At 39.9% G+C, this 24,040-nt stretch overlaps 1 protein-coding gene across 1 annotated transcript in view; it reads right to left on the bottom strand.

The window, feature by feature from the left end:
- Positions 1–24,040, bottom strand: part of CTNND2 (catenin delta 2) — a 1,126,037-nt gene that overhangs the window by 945,764 nt on the left and 156,233 nt on the right. The window contains exon 2 of the mRNA XM_069556073.1: positions 4,268–4,404. Coding sequence (XP_069412174.1) covers positions 4,268–4,404 — 137 coding nt within the window. The remainder of the gene's footprint in view (positions 1–4,267; positions 4,405–24,040) is intronic.

Genomic DNA, 24,040 nt, shown 5'->3' with positions numbered 1-24,040 from the left:
AATACTCCAAATCTGTGTATCGCCCAGGGAAAGCACATAGTTGGCATGGGATAAACACTATTAAATAAATACAATATAACACATTTGCATTTACTGTTCTGTACTTAGAATTTTCTATTTAATCTGTTCATTATTAAACATATTTCATTGGTAGAATCATGACAAAAACCACACTTATCTGTACCATAATAATTTACAAAGATCAATAAATTATATGAGCTCTAAAGGTTTTCCAAAAATCTAAAGGTTTTTAAGAAGCACCCCATGGAAGAGGATCTGAAAAAGGATATGTCAATAAGATATATCTGAATCACTTTGCTCTATACCTGAAAGTAATACAATATTGTACATTCACTATACTTCAATTAAAAAAAAAGTAAGCTAACAAAAGCACCCATGATTTTTCTAGCTTATATAAGAAGACCCTTTAGACACCAGCTTTGAAAGTATATGATGGTCAGATTAAACACTGATCAACTGAAGGGAAAGAAAAAAATATATTTTAAAACAGGTACAGTTTTAGGAAAGTCATGGTTTTCTTAAGAGCAAAGTAGTATCCATATCGATTTAAGATAAAATATACAGATCAACATTACTTAGAGCAAGTAAATGTAAATTCTTATCTAATACTACAGCTCAGTATTGGAACAATTTTAAAAAACAAAAACAGGAAAATGAGGATCAGATGACTACTCTCAGGCAAACTGGAAGCAAACATATTTGCATTTCTTGCAGTCACAGGGCAGCCTTGGGCCTCTCCTCTCCAGTGATGGGGATTTGAGCCACTGCCCTGCCCTCATCCTTAGAGTAGCTTTCACAGTCAACAACTATCTTTCTCTCTCTTTTCTTGATTTGACCTTCCTTCCCAGAGTCATAACCGAGGCTTCAACATTAACAATAATTGCTTTCAAATTCCTGATTTAAGCACATGGTTCTCATGCTATCAGCATCTGTAGCTATTTGCTCTGTGAATCCTTTGTTCCTATCAATTTTCCTGTCTTTCACCCCTTGTCACTTAGCATCAATTCCAATATCCATCATTATAGTCATTGTCTTACATCCATCATATCCAATCCCTTTCCCTCTCTACCTCCAGCTTTTCAGACTTCAAACAGGCTCCAACTCAGAACGCGCTGACCGTGTCTACCTGATGACAGCAGAATAGAAACAGACACATTTCCAGCCAAGCCATCAGCCCCCCTGCAACCATGTCGTCTCTGTTCTCATAGATGAACTGTCTTTGTTCCCTCCACTGCTGCACTGGGTCCCCTCCACTCTCACCTACTCAGTAACTTTCCCCCTGAAATCACACCCCTCTGTCAAGCATCACTAATTTCTTCTCTTCTTATGGGTCATTGCCACCATCATAGCAATTATCTCCTGTCTTTAAATCCCTTGACCCTTCTCACCCTTTTAGCCATCATATCACTTTGGCTCCTCTTTGTGATGGATGGTTGTCAGTCTCCTCTCAGTGATTTGTGCAGATGACATGACAAGAATCATCACCCAACCTCTGTCCTCTCTTCCTCTTTAAGTAAAGGACACTCACACACAGGGGAAGAAGTAGGGACTGAGTGTCTCGCCCTTGGAGCCCCACAGGACAAGAGACTTGGTAAATGTTGGAAATGAGACCAATGTCTCTGGAACACAGAAAACCACCCACAGAGTATAGCGTAAATCATCAGTCTGTTTATGTTAATGCAAAAGTACAAAATTCACCAGTTAAAAAGCAATTGAGACGGGAAATCAGAACAGAGAAAAAAGATCAATGAACACCTTTTCACCGAACAGTCCATGACTGATGGCTGCTCAAACACTTTAGGACTCAGCTTACAAATGCCTCAGTCATGCCATACATCCCACACGGGACACATTCCATGGCTCAGGGTTTGGCAGGATGTAAGTTCTAGTCAATGGTTATAGACTAGAATTTATTTCCATGCAATGTCAACTACCAGCCTAAGAACCTGTGTTCTTAGTCTCATTAACGACGTAGTCCAATGAACTCTTACTAGACTGAGCTTTCTTTACATATTTATTTCCATTGCTACTCTTCACTGTAATTTACTAGTATAACGTACTCAGTATATTTAATGAATGAGTAATTAAATCATGTAGCCTATTATACCCAGTCACCTCAGAATATATGCCTGCTATGATTAAAACAAAAAACTTAATTCCCTCCTGTAGAAATGACTCCCAAGGAGTCAGGACTAGAGTGATAATAAGTACAATGCCATAAAATTTTTTACTTGATATTCTCTAAATGAAGAAATAGTATTTTTACTCAAGAAAGTTATTTCTTATTAGCACCTAAAGAGGGCCAGGCAAATATCCTTTAAGTGAAAAGATTTATAAATAGATTATGCATATAATTATTAAGAACCATGGAAGGTATTAATTTTTAAAGTTATTTTCCTTAATTTCAGCTAAAGCTTTTTAAAAATACATTTAACTTAGTTTTAGCTCCATAAAAAACCAGGCTATCCCTGAGAAAAAGAGAGGAAGGACATATGAAGAATAATTTAGGACAAAAATCCCCCAGTGAAGGAAGAGATTGGTTGTTTCCGTGAGGCCACACCCAGGATGTTCACGGGCTCTGCTGCTGAGTGATTTCTGCTTTAAAACGGCAGACACCACACAGGGAACCTGACACCCATGTCTCCGATTTGGGTGTTACCACCTGCTCTATCTCAGCTTCCCAAGACAGATTTTCATTTCTCCTCATATTACTTATTTGTCAAAAAGAATCTCCTCTTATTTATAAGCAATGAAATGAGTTTAATAATTAGAAAATAAACTCTTCACAGTAACTTTAAAAAAAAATTTAGTGCTTGTTGCTTATCTATGTTCTTTATATATTTTTATTTTTAGGCCATGCCCCAAGGCAAGTGGGATCTTTTCGTCAGACAGGTTTGGTTGTCTTATTAAATTTATTTCTCATGCCTTATGCTTTGTCACTACTCTAAAGCTAGTGGCCTACCAAGATGTCCAGACTATGCCAGAATAAAAATCCATGACATAACCCAGCGATATAACACAGCAGTATCTGGAGTATGGGAAGTAGCATGGACTTTCCCTCTCTCTTTCCATTGCTCATGAAAAATAACCAGAGAACGCTCATGGGTAGGCTTTTAGAAGAAATTAATCAAGCAATACAGTCTGGGCCTCAACCCAATTTCCTGATTACTTACCATTTTTACAAACTAGATTACCCAACCCGTCCATTCATCTCTCCTAATTTTGCTCCACACTTTCTGACCTGGTGACACAATTTTAGCTAATAGCATCATTGATTCCTTCAACGGATCTTTCCTTAGCTACTCCTTGATAGCTTGATCATCAACCTTTACTGAGATCAGTTCCTGTTTATTAAACAAAATCAGTGTTCTCTAGGAAAACCGAAGGGCTTCTCCTGGTTGAGTCTGTAATGGCCTTATTTAGTCTTTCACTCTATTAAGATGTACCTGGGTTCAGGAAAACTATGTCACTTTTCGCCCACTGCTGTTGCTAATTCAGCATCCCTGAATAATATCATTCGAAGACAGGATGCTTTTGCACTTAAAACAAAACACTGATTTACATGCCAGTCCGTGGTAAGGAAAAGAAGCAAATGTAAAAAACATGATTTTCCAGCTTTAATTACCACCTTTTATATAGAAGAAACATGAATTTTATGAAACAATTACTTTTAAACATGAGACTTCAGATTTGATTTGCTTACCCATCTTTATGGCAAAGAAATGGTGAAAGAAGAATCATTTAGACTTTAGTTTTGCAGGAAAAGTTCTGAAATATATTCTTCCAAAGCCATCTCAGAAACAAACAGAATATGAATTTGCTTAGCCCACCGTGATAATCATCTGTTCTCAACCCTTATCAATTTTTTAGCATCATGGATATACTTTGAAATTTTTCTAGACTTTAGGTTTCCCACAGACCAATTACTTGGCATCACACATTTAACGGTATTAAACATTTCATCCATCAATGAATCTCCCAAAACTTCACCTGTAAGAATTTGACTACAATTTTAGCTCTTTTTCTGTAGACTATTTTTGCAAGGAAAGCTTCCTAAATCTTGAATAAAAACTGAGCCAAAAGCTGTTATAATCATATTTTAGTAACAATGGTATAATGAACACCAATATCCTGCTAGAAAATCATGATTTTCTCCCCAAAGTAACTAAATTACCAGCTTTCATCCAGAAAGAACAATTTCAAAAATGTTGCAATATGTAATGTCAGAAAAGTGGCATGTTTCTACCTGTTCTTTAACCGAGGCAAGGATGGCAGAGGTGGTTTCTGTTTCCGAGCCATCCCCATTGGAGGTGGTGAGGCCAGGGCTCAAGGAGCTGGTCTTCTCCGAGGCTGACGAAGGCTGGTCTGGGACGGGCATAGCTCCTGAAATGCAAGACGACACACTTAATGGAACTGGATGTTGTCCCTGTAAACAGATCTAGCTAGCTGCTGTGCTGCAGTCCATGGGGGTCGCAAGGACTCGGAGACGACTTACAGCAACAAAAGCAGACAGCTCTAAGAGGCGCACTTTGGCAAGATGAGACGTATGAACCACAAAGCATGTGACGTAACTGCAGAAGCGGAAACAAGAAAATAGATACTTTCTCCTGTACCCACCGCGACCAAATCCCAAAAACACTCACAACTTTGGGTGATGTCTTTGAGGTAAACGGAGAAAGTAACGACGAGCTGAGAAGGCAAGTAAGACGATGAGAAAGAGTAAAGAGATAAATAAGCATTGTCTACAAAAGAAGCTAGCCAAGCTACCATTTTCTATCTACATATATTTATATCTACATGTAGATAAATATGTATATGTATATCTATATGTAGATAAATATATCTACATGTATCTATTACTTGTACACCCACATACTTTCAACTCAAAAAAAAAAACAAACTAAAGATATTCTCCTTTATATGGAAATCATGCAAAATAAGTGATCAGTAACTTATGAGTAATTAAGAAACACCATAATTCACAACCGACCTAAGAAGCTTGGTTGGTATTATCAAATAGCTAGCCTACTCCACAAATAAGAAGTTTGGTTGGTATTATCAAATAGCTAGCCTACTCCACAAATATTTGCTGAGTTCTAACTCCAATACTGGCAGTGGACAAAAGTTTCAAAGCTGGCGACACTCGTTTGTCACAGTTTACTCTGTCTGAGTTCACTGATAAAAGAAAGGAGAGGCTCAGATAACAGCCCATTTCATACAGGAACACACATGCACAGGCTAAAGACAAGATTCTCAGAAGTTACTGTGCTTCACTGTACTTATCTTTCTCACACAAATAAATAAGACTGAAGTATTTGTGACATGCTTTACTTAGCAATGGTCATCAGCAGAGGAAGTAATAATTAACTGAGGGTCACTTTTGTAAAGGCACAACAAGAATCTCTGTTTAAATAAGAGGTTGGGAGTAAATCAAGGTTATTTTCTTGCTTTAAGCTTTTACATCACATGTCCTTTCAGGAACCAGTGCTGTGTGAATATTAAAAGGTATTTTTCTAATATACGGTATCTAAGCATCATGGGCTTCAAACTAAGCAACGTAATTTTCTTAGCAGGACTTGTACCATATTATTAGCTGTGTGTGTGTGTACTAAGTCACTTCAATTGTGTTCAACTCTTTGTGACCCTATGGACTGTAGCCCACCAGGCTCCTCTGTCCATGGGATTCTCCAGGCAAGAATACTGGAGTAGGTTGCCATGCTCCCCTCCAGGGGATCTTCCCAACCCAGGGATTGAACCTGGGTCTCCTGCATTGCAGGCAGACGCTTTACCTTCTGAGCAACCAGGGAAGCCCAAATTTTGTGGAGCCTATTCAAATTCAAGCTCTGGGCCCGTATTATTAAAAGCGAAATTTTTTGACAAAGAAGTTGTCTGAGGTTCCAAAGTTATTAAGTAGCATAAGAGGTCCTAGAACTTTAGCTTTCTCGCTTTTGCCCCCTCCCATTTTAGTGTGTTTTAATGTGTCGGCCTGTTTCTTATAACTGGTACTGCCTTCTAAATGCTGTCTACACACCAATTTTTATGAAATGTAACTTTTTAAAGTATGACCATCACTGTCATCATAAAATATGGGATTTAATAGGCAAAGAATCAAGGTATGCCCTTAGGCACTCAATGACTTTGACCCATAGAGTATAAGGAATGATTCCGTCTGTTTATCTACCCAGCCCCTTTCCCAATATGGCGATAAGAGAAAGAGCAGTGAAATCTTCTAGGCTTTTCCCACCATACAGAGCCACTGCTACCCAAGGCGTCCTCTACACTCTAGTGAAAATGACTTGGAATAATTTCCATCATTCTAATTTTTAAAATCCAGATTTAATTTAACCATTGGTCATCACTATGTATAGGTCATAAAGACTGTCAGCTTTCACTCCCAACCTTAGCTAAGAGCTTACAGGAAAGAGTTTCTTGATGGCTTACACAGTAAATAATCTGCCTGCAATGCAAGAGATCTGGGTTCTATCCCTGGGTTGGTAAGATTCCCTGGAGAAGGGAATGGCAACTCCAATATTCTTGCCTGGAAAATCCCATGAAAGAGGAATCTGGTGGGCTATAGTTCATGTGGTTGCAAAGAGTCAGACCTGCCTGAGCAATTAACACTTTCACTTACAGAAAAGAAAGAGGGCTCCCTAAATACTGTTAGAACCAAGCCCTGGATTGCTAAGTGGTAAGTAGGAAAAGGCTGAAGACTTCCAACTGTTCAGTCTACGGTTAAGTCCTTTAGTCTTATATAATCCATTAAAATTAGTAGCAAATCTGCGTTAACTCCAGGAAATCTAGAAAATTTACAGAGACCAAAAAAAAAAAAAAGGAAAAGCAACCATTAGTAATCCTACCATCCCAGATGGATATATTTACTTTGGCATTTTGATATAGGTTTTTCTAATATTCTTTTTTCTGATTTGACTTATTTTGCATAATAAACTTTACATAATGGAGTATTACTGTAATGGTTTTAAGTTTTTTTTTTTTTAATTTTTGCTCAGCAACATATCATGTCAACAAAAATTATTCTACATTTTAATGATGTAATGAATACTTAGCACTCAATAGCTGTACGTATCATAATTCACCTATCTTTTGTTTGTCATTTTGTCCCATCTTTACATTTCTCACATTTTTACCAGATAAATTCCTATAAGCATTATTTGGTGGCATGAGGAATCTGCAGGTATTTTGAGAACCAACAACAAGCTTTCCTGCTGCCAGGCTGGTCCTTCATCTCCGCCCCCCAGGAGTGCCATGAGCATGTCCCCTCCCCACAAGGATGACCATATTGGCCTTTATTACTGTTTCCTACTTTCACCCACTTTCACCCACATACAGAAAAACTCATCTCTTCGGCTTTGTTTTTATTTTACTACAAATATAAGGAATATTGAAGACTGATGGCAAAGGAGAAGGAGGTAGCAGAGGATGAGATGTTTAGATAGCATCACTGACTCAATGGACATGAATCTGAGAAAACTCCAGGAGATAGTGGAGGACAGAGGAGCCTGGTGTGCTACAGTCCCTGAGCTTGCAAAGAGGCACACGACTTAGCGACTGAACAGCAACAAGGAATATTTTCCCACAGGTTTATTCCTCCTATGGACAACACCCCTCCATACCCTTTACACAGTTACTGAGTAAGAATTCTTTCCATACACATTGTCCAATGAGAATCTACAAACACCCAAACTGCATGTTAAACTCATCATCAACATGAGAAAAAAGACAAGATGAGGGAAACAAAATGTCAGATTTTTGGTGGTTCATTCTCTAGCAGAATTTGCTACTCACAAGTTCTAGGTCCAGAAAATACGAAATAATGCAGCCAGTCATCCCTGGTTCCATCATGCTGCTCTACACTGTCACACACAGGAGCTGTGTCATGGGTGGAATTGTGTCACCATCTTCTTTTTCCTCCACCCCTGCCCCCCAATCCATAGGTTGAAGCCCTAATGTGACTGTATTTGGAGATGGGGACTGCCGGGAGGTCACTAATGTTATATGAGGTCATAAGGGTGGGGCCTTAATCCAAGAGAACCGGTGACCTTATAAGAAGAGAAGAGGGACTTCCCTGGTTAGGACCCTATGCCTCCACTGCAGGGGGCTCGGGCTCACTGGGGAACTAAGGTCCTGCATGCTGCATGGCCAAATAAGTAAATAGATAGATAATAAATGAATAAATAATTTTAAAAAAATAAATAAAAACAATGAAGAGACACAGCAGAGTTTTTCTCTCCACCACCTGAGGACAGAGTGAAGGTGGCCACCAGGAAGGGAGTTCTCACCAGCAGCCTCCATGGCCAGGACCTTGATGTTGGACTTCTGGCCTCCAGAACTATGAGGAAATAACAGTCTGTTGTTCAAGACACTCAGTCTGTGCTATCTTGTCATGGCTGCTGAACAGACTGATACGAACAGGGTTAGATTGTTCTCAGTTTCCTTTCTCTAATTACCTGGGGGGGTGGGGCATGGAGGGCCTGGGGTCTCCGGAGTAGCAAGGTGGTACAGCTGTCTGTTAACACAGTCATCCTCGATAAACTACAGGTGTAGGGATAAGGCATGTGCTTCTTCAAATCAATACACTTGGATAACCCAAAGCTTACAAAAAGATGTGTCCCATTGCTGTGAAAAAGACTGGAGAACAAAGCACTAACTTAAGGACACGATACCACCACTCTCACAGACAATGTAATAAGAAGCTCGAGAAAACTGGCTGGGATGACAAAATCGGGCAGCCCCCGTATAAGAGGCTCTTTTTAACTTGAACTCATATCCATATGTAATAAAATTTAATGAGGTCCAAATGAATGTTCTAAACTTGTATTGCCCAAACATGAGTCATTATGAATTTACATTATACTTGGTAACACCTTATAACCTCATCTGTATTTTTTGTTGTTTACTCACTAAGTCATGTCCAGCTCTTTGGCGACCCCATGGACTGTAGCCCACCAGACTCCTCTGTCCTTGGGATTTCCCAGGCAAAGATGCTAGAGTGGGTTCCTATTTCCTCCTCCAGGGGATCTTCCTGACCCAGGGATAGAACCCATGTCCCCAGACTCAGCAGGCAAGTTCTTTACCACTGAGCCACCAGGGAAGCCCCATTTGTACTTACTTAGGAAGGCTTAAACTCTAGCTGTCAACTCAAGCACCACATTCAATGTTATAGTTTATTGACATCCAGCACACAGAAGTAAAATAAATTCTAATTTTATTTTGCAATTCAAATGTTTCTTATTTAGCCAGTTCTATCCAGCAACTAATGACTCTGCCATAAGAATAAAATTATCTTTCAAAAAATGACTGATGAACACTTGTGTTACACAATCATCTAAGTCACAGATGCATCCAGCATTCTTGTGTCAGCCTTATTGCATCTCCTCCTCTCAGAGTCAGTAACAAGTTCCTTTGGCCACGATAAGGTCTTTGTTTATCCTGAGCTGCCCAACCCCAATCCAATCCATAACCTATGACCTCCTATACTTTCAACTACACTCCGTTGTCATGGAGACCTGTTTCTTTTTCCTTGCAGGTTAGCAAGTCCCACCTGCTTCAAATTCCAGAATCTCCAATTCCTTGCGTATGGCAGGACTCAATAAGTATTTCATTAGCTAGACTTGCACTATCTAATATGGTAGCTCCTAGCAACATGTGGCGATTTACATTTTCATAACGCTAAAAGCCAGTTTATTAGTTGCATTATTCACATTTCAAGTGCTCAGTAGCCACATGTGGCTAGTGGCTACTGTACTGGACACTGAAAATGTAGAAGAATTCTATCACTGGAGAAAGTTATACTCACAGCCTTGGTCTATACCCAGTAGTCAATTCTTTCCTGTAATCTTTCATCTTCTGCTTTAATCGTGGTCAAAGAAGATGGAAGAAGTGGTCAGATTACAATTTTATTTTGAAGTGAGGACGGCTAATAGAGTGCACGTGGTAAGTAAGATGAAGACAAGAGTCCAGATGAGTCCAGAGTTTGATCTGAGTTGCCATCAGCCAAGAGGTCGACACTGTGGGTGGAACAGCTTTGGGGCAGCAGATGGTGACCTGGCCTGAAAACTCACAACATCAAACATATCTACCTGTGACTCTTCTGCGCTGCTAGCATCTGGGCAGCAGACAGCAGCTCTACCAGAAACTGCACTCTGAGAAGAATTAGGACATACAAAGATGGATGATTTCCAAATACTGCTTGTCGAGCACTTTACCCCCTTCAGGCAGGTCTCCTTTCACCTTCTACTGTAAGTTGCTAGACACTTCTAGAACATTCCTCGTCTTTCCTCACTTTTAAGATTATGGCTTCAAGACTCTGATATTAACTTTCCCAACGTCTTGACTCTCGCACTAAACTAGCCAGCAAAACCTATGCTGCCACCCTAGCCTGAGTTCCTCTTCCTAAGTCTCACAGCTCTTCAAGACAGCCTTATCCTATGTTCTAAAACAAAATATTAGCACGAATACTGACTGTTAGCTTTAGCCCCATCATTAGACATCGCTTTCCTAATTTGCTATCACCATATATATATATATATATATATATATATATATATACACACACACACAAGTATACAATATATATTCAATTTAATGTTTTAAAACTGAATACAACTAACATATTGGATTTTTATAACCTTTCACTTCACAGGCAACATTTAAAAGGCTGCGATTATGTAAAACTGAAGAATAAGCATTAACATTAATACTAGGGTACAAAAAAAAATACTAGGGTACAGAGAATGTGTGAATTAATATAAACTCATCACGTGAACAGGCTTCCCTGGTGGCTCAGACAGTAAAGAATCTCCCTGAAGTGCAGGAGACCCAGGTTCGATCCCTGGGTTGGGAAGATCCCCTGGAGAGGGGAATGTCAATCCATTCCAGTATTCTTGCCTGGAGAATCCCATGGTCAGAGAAGCCTTGTAGGCCATGGGGTCACAAAGAGTCAGACACAATTTAGATACTAACACATACACACACACATGACCTGAACAATGCTGAACACCTTATTTGTGTGATCACCACAACTGCAATTCTGTGTTTGTAAGTGATATGTCACTACTGAGGCAAATAGACATAGCATTGTTGTCTCTCAGATGCACTGTGTGCATGTAAAAATATACCCTTGTTTTGCTTTTTTCTTTTAAAGAAAAATGTAACATTTCAACTTGTCCAAATAATATAAACAGTATTATAATTAATATTCATCAAAACATAATACAACAAGGGAAGAAACTCAATCTGTCTTGGTCTATGTTTAATTTCCCACATCTAGCTCAGTACCGAATATACAGCAGCCAGTTAATAAATATTTGTTGAGTTAATGCATGAACTATTAGTATAAAATCAATAGTGGTTGTTCACTAAAGCATGTAACATAAGTGAAATTGGTTTTGCATTAAGAGCATTTCTCTAAATGATAATTGAAGTAACATCTTTTTATTTAAACTCAAGAAAGCTGCTCTTGCAAAATCCTAGAACTAGCATAAGGCTTTTGCCTCAGTCCACTGCCTGGAAATGGAAACCCTGGGCTGCTGACTCCTGAGACAGGACCATCCATTGAGCAGGTACTGGGGCTTCCAGGACCTGATACTTGCAACCCAAAAGTTACAAACAAAATCTGGCAAAATTCATGGAGATCCTCATGCAAGGATGGGAAGAAGCACTAAGCCATATTCAGAAAAAGTAACTACAGAGGCACCAGCAGGCAAAGCCAGGAGGAGGAGAAAGGTACAATTCCATCTGATCAGTTTGAGGTGAGATGTGAGATATTCATGGAATCAGAGACACAAGGCCATTGACTGCTTGGTGGAAAGTGTACAATGGCAGGGTGGAGAGCTGTTTGGATCTCAGGGTTGGGTCCACACATCAAGCACAAGAGAATTGTCCTACCTGTGTTTGGAAACGTGGGAATGGTAGGAGGTTGAACCTAACACCTTGTTAATAATATAGAGGCTCAGGAATTCTGCCTAATATCACTGTGCTTATTCACTCAGTCATGTCCAACTCTTTGCAACCCCATGGACAGCAGCCCTCCAGGCTCCTTTGTCTATGGGGACTCTCCAGGCAAGAATCCTGGAATGAGTTGCCAGGCCCTCTTCCAGGGTATCTTCTCAACCCAGGGATTGAACCCAGGTCTCCTGCATTGCAGGTAGATTCATTACCACCTGAGCCACCAGGGAAGCCCAAGATTACTGGAGTAGGTAGCCCATCTCTTCTCCAGGGGAAGTTCCCCACCCAGAAATTGAACCTGGGTCTCCTTCATTGCAGGCAGATTCCTTACCAGCTGAGCTACCAATGCTCAACTAACTGCTGAGGAAGATGCATGCACGCATGCTCAGTCATGTTCAACTCTTTGTAACCCCATGGACTGTAGCCCACCAGGCTCCTCTGTCCATGGGATTTCCCAGGCAAGAAGACAGGAGTGGGTTGCCATGTCCTCCTCCGGGGGATCTTCTTAATCCAGGGATTGAATCAACATCTCCTGTGGCTCCTGCATTGGCAGGTGGATTCTTTACCACTGAGCCACCTGGAAACCTACTGAGGAAGATGAAAGTGAAAGAAAGTAAAATTGCTCAGTTCAGTTCAGTTCAGTCACTCAGTCGTGTCCGACTCTTTGTGACCCCATGAATTGCAGCACACCAGGCCTCCTTGTCCACCACCAACTCCTGGAGTTCACTCAGACTCACGTCCATCGAGTCAGAGATGCCATCCAGCCATCTCATCCTCGTTCGTCCCCTTCTCCTCCTGCCCCCAATCCCTCCCAGCATCAGAGTCTTTTCCAATGAGTCAACTCTTCGCATGAGGTGGCCAAAGTACTGGAGCTTCAGCTTTAGCATCATTCCTTCCAAAGAAATCCCAGGGCTGATCTCCTTCAGAATGGACTGGTTGGATCTCCTTGCAGTCCAGGGGACTCTCAAGAGTCTTCTCCAACACCACAGTTCAAAAGCATCAATTCTTTGGTGCTCAGCCTTCTTCATAGTCCAACTCTCACATCCATACATGACCACTGGAGAAACCATAGCCTTGACTAGACGGACCTTTCTTGGCAAAGTAATGTGTCTGCTTTTGAATATGCTATCTAGGTTGGTCATAACTTTCCTTCCAAGGAGTAAGTGTCTTTTAATTTCATGGCTGCAGTCACCATCTGCAGTGATTTTGGAGCCCCCCAAAATAAAGTCTGACACTGTTTCCACTCTTTCCCCATCTATTTCCCATGAAGTGATGGGACCAGATGCCATGATCTTAGTTTTCTGAATGTTGCCAACTTTTTCACTCTCCTCTTTCACGCTCATCAAGAGGCGTTTTAGTTCCTCTTCACTTTCTGCCTCTCAGTTGTGTCCAATTCTTTGCAACCCCACGCACTGTAGCCTACTAGGCTCCTCCATCCATGGGATTTTCCAGGCAAGAGTACTGGAGTGGGCTGCCATTTCTGGGAACAACCTAAATATCACCACAGACTTAAGGCCTACCTGAATTGTCCTTATTCTTAAAGACTTAAATTATGTCTAAAGGTAAAAAAGGAAGTTCCTGTGGAGACAACAGGGCAAAGTGGCCTAGCAGTGCTCAAGCTTGAGAGGGGCACATAAGCCAGCAAGGTTTAACCAGACGAAGTTAGTGAGGACAGGAGAAGGTCCTTTCCAAGAGGGTCTTCTTGACTCCTTTCTCTTGGTAACTCACAGTCCTGTCATCTAAGGCAGGGGTCCTCAACTTTTGGGATTTAATACCTGATGATCTGAAGTGGAGCTGATATAATAATAATAGAAATAAAGTGAACAGTCCATGTAATGCCCTTGAATCATCCCGAAAAACTGTCTTTCATGAACGTGGTCCCTGGTGCCAAAATGGTTGGGGACCACTAGTCTAAGGCATGATCTCAGACATCTTCCTGTAGCCCTAATAAACACTCTATCAACAACTTAATGCCTTAAAAATTATTGAAAGGGTGGTACTTCTGAATAAGTCAGCAGATAAAGGGGGGTCCTTGGCCCTTCTGAGCACTACCCCAACCAACTCTGATCTGAGATGCCAAAGCCTGCTCAGGTAGAGCAAAGCACAGGTACTTCAGCCTCCGCCAGGTGTGTCTCCCCACAGGTAAGGCTGCGACAGTGACATCTGACAGATGCCTCATCTGCAAGCAGGGTCCCCTCAGAACCCAATGGGTCAGAGGCAAAACTGAAGGAAGGCAGAGATTTGACTGGTGGACACACGGCTGGGGGTTCCTGGCAGAGAGGAAAGGGTCAGAATAAGTCTATACGTTGACATCAGAGGAGCAAGAAGGGTGAGTACCAGGGCTGGGCTAACTGCTCGGCTGGAGGGAGATCCCTGAAGAGGATTCTAAGAAGCTGACCTGGAAGTAATGGGGATCTTGAACTTACACTTGGTAATTTCAGAAAACACGTGATTTGTCACATTTATTATATTATTAACAAGTGACTTGAGACATTTTCTACCACTATTCGGTGGAAATTCGGTGGGCCAGTGCACCAAGACTGAAGACTTTGCCTTACGGGTGAGTTTCTGAGGGTCCACCTCACCCGTTTCCTTTCACTGAACACGGTCCATACCTTTCTCGGGCAAAGCCATGCATATTGACATTGGATGTGCAAATAAGGACTTAAATGTTTCCTCCCAGGAGTTCACACCTCATATGCAAATATCCTACTATCTATTACAGACATTGCCCTGAAATCCCCACCAATGCACCAAATTTGGTGTGACCTCTCATTTCTCACCTGGACAGTCACAAAAACAGTCCCAATTGCCTCTCTTGCCTGCAACAAAGAGTGCCTATTTCAATCAAATCCTTGCAGTATTATTGGGAGAGTCAGTTTTATTACCATCAATCTGATTATGACACTCGTATTTTTCTAAATTGATTTGAGTGGATCCCAACACCAAGGACAGAGGTTTCCAACACCTACAGAGATAGGAAACGCACTTTACGTCATAAGTCACGCATCTTAACTGAAATGAAATTTCAGGAACTATAAAGCCTTAAAGCACATGATGCACCATATTTCTATTCTGCTTTATTCAATTTCATTAAAAAAAAAAAACTTAATGTCCACCCACTAAATTGATGTCTACAAAGAGTTTGGAGACCAGTGACCTGGAGGATAGAGTGACATCTCCTCTGCATGTCACAGGAGGCTGCCGTTGCTCTGGCCAGTGCTCACATCTCCATTCTGAAACCCAGTTGCTTCTCCCCTCTCCCCTTACTCTACAGATTCACCAAGCTTCTTATAGTTCCAAACACATCTTATCTTATCAAACTTTGCACACACAGATATCTCTCCGTGCATGCTTTTATCACCTCTAAGAATTTGTTTGGCTAATTTGTGTGGCTGTCAATCTCTCTTCTTCCTTCAAAATTCCCCATAAGCATTTTTCCTCTTTGGAGACTTTCTGAGCCACTCCACAATCTGAAGCACTCACTCCTGACTGCTACCTGTTTAACTCAAACCCTCCTCAAGTACTGCCTTTATCAAATGAGCTGTGATGATCTTACCACTTCTGGAATTTTTAAAAACTTTGAGTATTTTTAAAATTGGGATGCTCCTTTATGTGACTCTTGGCACCCTTTTCCTTTCAGTTATTTGGAATGGATTTTGTGTGACTTGCCACTAACGTGTTATTAAATCAATGATATACTGCTCAATATCTTAGAAAGAAAGTGGAAGTTGCTCAGTCGTGTCTGACTCTTTGCCACTTCAGGGACTATACAGTCCATGGAATTCTCCAGGCCAGAATACAGGAGTCAGTAGCCTTTCCCTTCTCCAAGGGATTTTCCCAACCAGGGATCTAACCCAGGTCTAAATGGAAATATCCTATATTTTAAATCATCTATCTCTTAATTAGGTCATGAATTCTTTGAGCACAGAAACTCATTTACATTCACCACCTCAGTGCCTAGAATAGTGCCTGGTAAAGAGACAGTATCATTCAATGCTTAATGAATAAGTTATAATGAAAGAATATTTATAATGCTTCATCAGCATTATTTAAAAGCACCAAGGAACTGTACACTTACAACAGTGACTGGTATATAAATGTCCTATAAATCTTCCTGGGTATATAAAACAGAAATATTCAAATGAGTGAGTTTGAATAATATATAATACTAAAGTATCCAAACCGTATCTATTTCTCCTATTCACACGTGTGTCTATATTTATAGTGAGAATGTATCTGGGTGAAATTAGTATGATAAAAACAAGTCTTTATGGAAAAATAGTGGCCCTACTTCTATAAATAACTACCCTAGCTCTCCTGAACACCAAAAATTGTACTAACAGCAGATATCATGGGTTTATTAGGTGATACAGACATTCTTTTTTATGCCAGAGAAATAAAGTCTGAGATTATGGACTTAAAGATCTATCACAGTGACAGCAAGTTCAACAGAACTGAAACAGGCAGACTACTTTAGATTTTGACTCCCCTTGAAAATGGGCGCGTGTGTGGGGGGGAGCTCTAATATATTCTATAATAAAGAAATTCAGCAGTGGAGTGACTATTCTTTTTCTGAAATTTCAAATAGGTACGCCAAGCACGGGCTTCCCTGGTGGCTAAACATTAAAAGAATCCACCCGCAATGAAGAAGATGTGGGTTCTATTCCTGGATTGAGAAGATCCCCTGGAGAAGGAAATGGCAACCTACTCCAGGATTCTTCCCTGGGAAATCCTATGCAGAGAGGAGCCTGGAGTGCTACAGTTCATGGGGTCACAGAGTCGAACAAGACTTAGCACCTAAACAACAACAATGCTGAGTGCAGCTCCTAATCCAGTGCTCAAGCCCCGTCACACACAGTGCCTTCCCAGAAAACATATTGCTGCCCAAGATCCAAGGCACTTGGATTCCACTCAGCACAGTTTCGAAAGACTTAACCATCCATCCCCCTCATCTTATCCTTGCAAGAGGTTGAACAACAGCATCTAAGATTATCAGCAAAATCAGCCTGTCTCCCCAAATAGGCTCCCTAGGAATATTTTACACAAATATGCACTTTTCCATTTTATATTTCTCTGCTTAATCACAGATTGACATGATAAAATTTGGTACCAAAACACAATCATACGCTAAAGCCCGTCCATAGCAATTTAAATATCAGGAAGTACCAACTCTGACTGTCACAATCTATTAAACAGAAAGTCCCCAAATACTAGCCTCATGCTGGCCTGCAACATGGTCTCACTCCATAGTACTTGAAAGTGTCCACTCAAATTATGGCAATTTGCCCTTCATATTGATTCCAAATATGTGTCTGCCACTTCCCAATTTCTCAAGATACTGGAACTCAACCACACATTTTTTCTTTTTTTCCTCCAGAATTACTATCAATGGGCATTCAAGGACAAAAGCTCACACTGTAAATAGATACCTGTACTCCTTAGCCTATATATTGAATCCATCACAGCAGGAAAACTGTAACCAGTGTTTTTAATGTAATTATAGAGCAGAGTTTCAACTGCTCCTATACAACTTTAGGGCTTAGCACAGACTTGGAAATTTTTAAAGTAGATCTCTCTACTGGCCTTAAAAGAAAAAAAAAAAATAAAATAAAAACTGAATACAGTCATGATCATTTTGAAAGTTGCCAAGATATGTTGACATTTTTTCACCTACAGACAAGGAATTTTGAAAATTTAAGTGATATCTTATTATAACACACAACCTCAAGAGAAAAGTAAAACTTTGCTTAAGGAATTAAATCTGAACTATATTGAACAAAAGGTTTTTATTTTACATTTGAAGTTTATACAGCAAAGAATCATTCTTATTTTTGTACATATATTCATTAAATGTTATTAATACACATCGGTGTTTTAAATTTCCTGGAATCTGATCAAAAATATTTTAAATAATGAATGGCCTATCAGTCTCCAGCCCTACTTTTGCCAGTTTGTTTTCCGTTATCTCAGCTCTGTTTCTATAATAAGCATTCGGTTGTTTGTTGGTTTGTTTTTAGATTCCACACATAAGTGATATCATACAGCGTTTGTTTCTTGTCTTACATCTCACTTAGCATAACGCCTTCAAGTTTCATTCCTGTGTCGCAATGGCAGAATTTCCTACTTTCTCGGCTGAATAACGTCCCATTGCATGAATGTGCCACATCTTTATCCATTCATCTGTGGATGGACACTTAGGTTGCTTCCATATCCCCACTACTATGAATAATGCTTCAGTGAACGTGGCAGGGCAGATATTTCTTCAATGTCCTATTTTCACTTCCTGATATACACCCTGAAGTAGGAATTTGCTGGATCACGTGGTAGTTATATTTTTAATTTTGTGAGGAGCATCCATACTATTTTCCATAGTGGTTGTAGCAAATTATATTTCTACCAACAGCGCCCAAGGATTCCCTTTTTCCCACAACCTCTCCAGCAATGAACTATCTCCTGTCTTGTTGATGATAGCATTCTAACAGTGGTGAGGTGATAGACAGTGGTACTGACTTGCATTTCCCAGATGCCTAGTGACATTTCACACCCTTTCATGTATTTTTTGGCTATTTATACATCTTCTTAATTGAAAATGTCTACTCTGCTTCTTCCCATAACATTATATTTTGAACTGCAGAACAAATATATAGGACAAAAGGCAGTTTCCAATCACAGAGAACTATGAGGCATCTTTCATTCTATGACTCTTCAAGTGGGTATAATTATGTTTTCTTTATAGTACATTATCTACTGTACTGAGATAACAGATAAAAATTCTGACCCTCATAGCAAATATGTATATGTATAATGTATAAAGTGATTACTAATAACAATTTCAAAGTCCAGTCTTAGAGGTCAGAAGTCAACAGTGGTCCAGGATTTCAACTCAAATATCTGACATATTGTCATATCCTTTTGATTAGATCTCAGGATTTTCAATGCTTACATATAATAGTGCTTTTACATTACAAACCCAACTACAAAACAATAATTATCAGTTTCAGGGAAGATTGTTTCTTGGGGGGATTAATTTTAAGTAAATACTGAGGTTTTGTCACTAAGGTGCCAATTACTCTTGATATTTTGAAAACAGGATGTCATCTTTTTAAGTCACCATTATGCAAACATCTTTTTAATATGTTATCAAGTCCACCACGCTCTAAGAGGGTTCAATTCAGTTCAGTTCAGTTGCTCAGTTGTGTCTGACTCTTTGCGACCCCATGAATGCACGCCAGGCCTCCCTGTCCATCACCAACTCCCGGAGTTCACTCAAACTCACATCCATCAAGTCAGTGATGCCATCCAGCCATCTCATCCTCTGTCATCCCCTTTTCCTCCTGCCCCCAACCCCTCCCAGCATCAGAGTCTTTTCCAATGTGTCACAATAAACTGTGGAAAATTCTGAGAGAGATGGGAATACCAGACCACTTGACCTGCCTCTTGAGAAACCTATATGCAGGTCAGGAAGCAACAGTTAGACTTGGACATGGAACAACAGACTGGTTCCAAATAGGAAAAGGAGCACATCAAGGCTGTATATTGTCACCCTGCTTATTTAACTTCTATGCAGAGTACATCATGAGAAACGCTGGGCTGGAAGAAGCACAAGCTGGAATCAAGATTGCTGGGAGAAATATCAATAACCTCAGATAAGCAGATGACACCACCCTTATGGCAGAAAGTGAAGAGGAACTCAAAAGCCTCTTGATGAAAATGAAAGAGGAGAGTGAAAAAGTTGGCTTAAAGCTCAACATTCAGAAAACGAAGACCATGGCATCTGGTCCCATCACTTCATGGGAAATAGATGGGGAAAGAGTGGAAACAGTGTCAGACTTTATTTTTGGGGGCTCCAAAATCACTGCAGATGGTGACTGCAGCCATGAAATTAAAAGACGCTTAGTCCTTGGAAGGAAAGTTATGACCAACCTAGACAGCAGATTAAAAAGCAGAAACATTACTTTGCCAACAAAGGTCCATCTAGTCAAGGCTATGGTTTTTCCAGTGGTCATGTATGGATGTGAGAGTTGGACTGTGAAGAAAGTTGAGCGCCAAAGAATTGATGCGTTTGAACTGTGGTGTTGGAGAAGACTCTTGAGAGTCCCTTGGACTGCAAGGAGATCCAACCAGTCCATTCTAAAGGAGATCACCCCTGGGTGTTCTTTGGAAGGAATGATGCTAAAGCTGAAACTCCAGTACTTTGGCCACCTCACGCAAAGAGTTGACTACCCCAAAATAAATAAACATGGTACTTATGAAAAATCTCAATTCTGTGAACACCATAGGCATACAGATTTACATTAGAAAAATCATAAATATTCAACTATAAAAATTTTCTCTTATTTATCTTTCCTGCGATAAACTTTCCTATCAATTAATTTTATGTGTCTTAGATGAAAAAGCAATAAAAATGCATATCATTGTCATACCTATCATAGCAGGTTTAAAAAATAATATTATTTATAAATCAGTGGTTGTACAAATAAGGAAATAGCTATGAAGTTACATTTAAATTTTTTGGTTACAATTGAACAAAAATGTTTTACAAGACAGTATCATAATAATATTAATGCACACTGGCTAAGTACTAGGTACTCTTATAAGCTCTTCACCAGTATCGTTAATTAATACAACAACCCTCTGTTGGACTTCTATTATTATCCTCTATTCCCAGATGATGAAACTGAGGTCCAGAGAGCTTAAGGTACCAAGGTACCAAGGGAAGCACTACTGTTTAAAGCCACACAGCCTGTGGTTCTCAGTCAAGTTACTGTTCTACAAATCTGTAGCATGCCTCAATGCTGATAGCAATATTTAAAATAGTTCATTAATTTAAAAATAATTCACTGATCACAAAGTGTGCCAGGACCAGTACTGGGCATCAGGTACTGGATGAAAAAGACAAATAGGAAATGGTCTCTTCCCACTTGGGAGGTGCCCCCGGGTAAAAATGATGAATAGAGAGACTGGATCCAAAGTGTGGACCTTTGTAAGTCAGAACACCTTCAGAGTGCTTATTACTTTGGTGTCCTAGTGCCTAGCACAATGAGCAGTTCATGTTCTATAAGCTTTTAAACTGGCTCCACTCCATAACCCTAGCAGACCAGTCCCTTCTGCACTTGTGGTCAGCTGTTGTCTCCAAAGCAGCTTGAGATCCTCCGGTCCTCAGTGGTTAAGGAGCAGTTTACCAGGAGCCAGCTGTGATACTTTCAAATCCATTCATTCAAGTTTAAGTTGTGATTCTATTATTTAACTAAATAGGTGGTTCAGTGGTAAGGAATCTGGCTGCCAATGCAAGAGACAGAGGTTTGATCCCAGGGTTGGGAAGATACCTGGGTCTTCTTCCCTGGAAAAGGAGATGGCAACCCACTCCAATGTTCTTGCCTGGGAAATCTCATGGACAGAGGAACCTGGCAGGCTAAAGTCAATGGGGTTGCAAAAGAGTTGGACATGGCTTAGCAACTAAACAACAACATCTAAACCAATGAGATATAATTGCATCAAGAATGAAAGTGCTTTTGTTTTTAATGGTTTGGTGAAACTCCGTTAAGAAAACCCATTTAAAAATGCTGTGACTTTCCAGATGATTGCAAAAGACTAGGGAACAATGATACGCATTAAGAAGGATTCTTCCTTCAAAGTGCTCCACAAGTGTCTTGATTTCTTAGTTTAAATAGATGGAAACTGAAAATAATAGAGGATGTAATAAGGGGAGACTAGGGTAAGGAAGGAATTTTCAAGAATCTTCATTTGGCACCCTTACGAGCAGACCCATTTTTAAGTAAACGGACTAGGTCCTATAAGATTAATGAACAAAGACAAATACGCCTTTTATGTATGTTTCAAATGACTCTCTAATTTGAAATGAATTCTCTTTACTGATTGGTCCCAATCCCTTGGTTAAGATACCAACCATTACTTGTTTGTCTCACTATTCAGTGTTTGTCTCAATATTTATTTGTTGAATGAATTAATGAATGGAGTACCAAGTGAACTGATACAGTTTAACTTATTCTGTCTGTTATGTGATTATTCACTTGGTCTTTTCATTGTATGAGCATTTGTTTTGCCTGGAATGACTTACTTCCCGGATCAATTAGTCACTTATTAACTTAATTAAGAAACAAGTGGCTACTGGTACTTGTTGATATCAATAATTCCACCAAAGGAAATGATGCCGGGTTTTGAAAGAACCTTTTGTTTTACAGGGATTCTGCCTCTGTTCCCCTGTGGCTTTTTGTCTGTACATGGCATCTGCGTGAGGCAACGCAGTCTGATAGACTGCTTTTATGAAACAGTAATTACTCTGAGAATGATGCTAAATTTAAATTGTACAAGTGACTGAATTTCAATTTAGAATAACAAATCTACACATCATCCTATTGGAAGATTATTATCTAATTTCTGTGTACCACACATATAATTTGCACAATTGAGGGGAAAAAAAAAAGTCTCTTAATTGACTGTTTTTTTTTTTTTTTAAAATCTCTCTGAACTTTGAACACAGGATGAAATTTCCATGGATATGTTGAACAAATGTAACAAAACAGGGTGGGGAACATCCATCAGAAATTAATTTATAGATTTTATTTTCAAAATCATTTATATCTGGTCATGATTTTAAACACTGTATAAGACCCGAGAGAAAACTGAGTAACGGCGTCCTGAATTTTAATTTTACATATTTAAATTTCTATCATATTGCACAGATACATCATTAAATTCAAGTTGTTAGAGTTACTACATAACCATTTGGGAACAAAGAGTCTGCCTGCCCATGAAGAAGATGCAAGAGATGTGGGTTCAATCCCTGATCCAGGAAGATCCCCTGGAGAAAGAAATGGCAGCCCACTCCAGTATTGTTGCCTAGGAAATTGCATGGACAGAGGAGCCTGGTGGGCTACAGTTCATGGGGTTGCAAACAGTCAGACGCAACTGCATTTAATACAACCTGGTGGCAGGGGGAGCCCTCAGAAAGGATGATAAGCCTAGTCTGAACATAAGAAACTCTGCCATGGCCACAGAAGACCTCATCCAGGTGCCATTTGGCATGAATAGGATCTAAAGCCAATGGCTCCAATATGCAGGATTTTATTTAAAAAAAAAAAAAGTGTAACTTGTATTAGTCACCAAGACAACTCCCAATTTAAAATTCAAATTGACCACATAAGCTAACATGTTAGGCAAATTTGGAAACTGGACTCTTTCATAATTAGAAGAATGTGGGACTCCCTAGATAAGAATTTCAAATGAAGTAGAACTCACTCCTCAGTCCCTAAGTGTGGACTTTCTCCTAAAAATTACATTATGGAGAGACAGAAAAATCAGTAGCATTCCAGAAAGAAGGACTCCCCTGGTGGCACTGATGGTAAAGAATCTACCTGCAATGTAGGTGCAATCCACCACAGGGTTCGATCCCTGGGTTGGGAAGATCTCCTGGAGAAGGGAAATGGTTACCCACTGCAGCATTCTTGCCTGGGAAATCCCATGGATAGTGGAGCCTGGTGGGCTACAGGCCATGTGGTTGCAAAATTTGGACATGACCAAAGGACTAACACTTTCACTTTTTCCAGAGAGAAATCTGACAGACACTCCCTTAGTCAGGTGAGCAAGGTTTACATCACTAGTAATAAATAACCTTGAACCTATGCAAATTTGATAATTCAATGCACTTTCCCTTTGAGGTGTTACTGTCAAAAAACTGTAATCCTCCCCATACAACCAAGGGACAAATAAGAGACAAATTTCAATAGAAGGCCATTCTACAAAACACTTGATAGTACACCCAAAACTTTCAAAGTCATTAGAACAAGGAGTGCCTCTCACTACCAATGCCATATGCTATCCTAGATGGGAACTGGGAACAAGGAAAGACCATAGGCAAAAAAACTAGAGACATCTGTATAAAGCATGGAATTCCATGTTAAAAAAATTTAAAAAGAGGAGGAATGTAAGACTTGAAAAATCCAGGGTCTGAATCACATGTAGAATATTATTTGTCGAATTAGTAAGAGGAAAAACTATGTTATTGTCGTACATATGATGACATCACTGACTC

This window comes from Ovis canadensis, chromosome 16 (assembly GCF_042477335.2).
Source record: "Ovis canadensis isolate MfBH-ARS-UI-01 breed Bighorn chromosome 16, ARS-UI_OviCan_v2, whole genome shotgun sequence".
NCBI classification, from domain to species: Eukaryota; Metazoa; Chordata; class Mammalia; order Artiodactyla; family Bovidae; genus Ovis; species Ovis canadensis.
The sequence above is the reverse complement of the archived record's forward strand: the minus strand, read 5'-3'. Positions and strand labels throughout refer to the sequence as shown.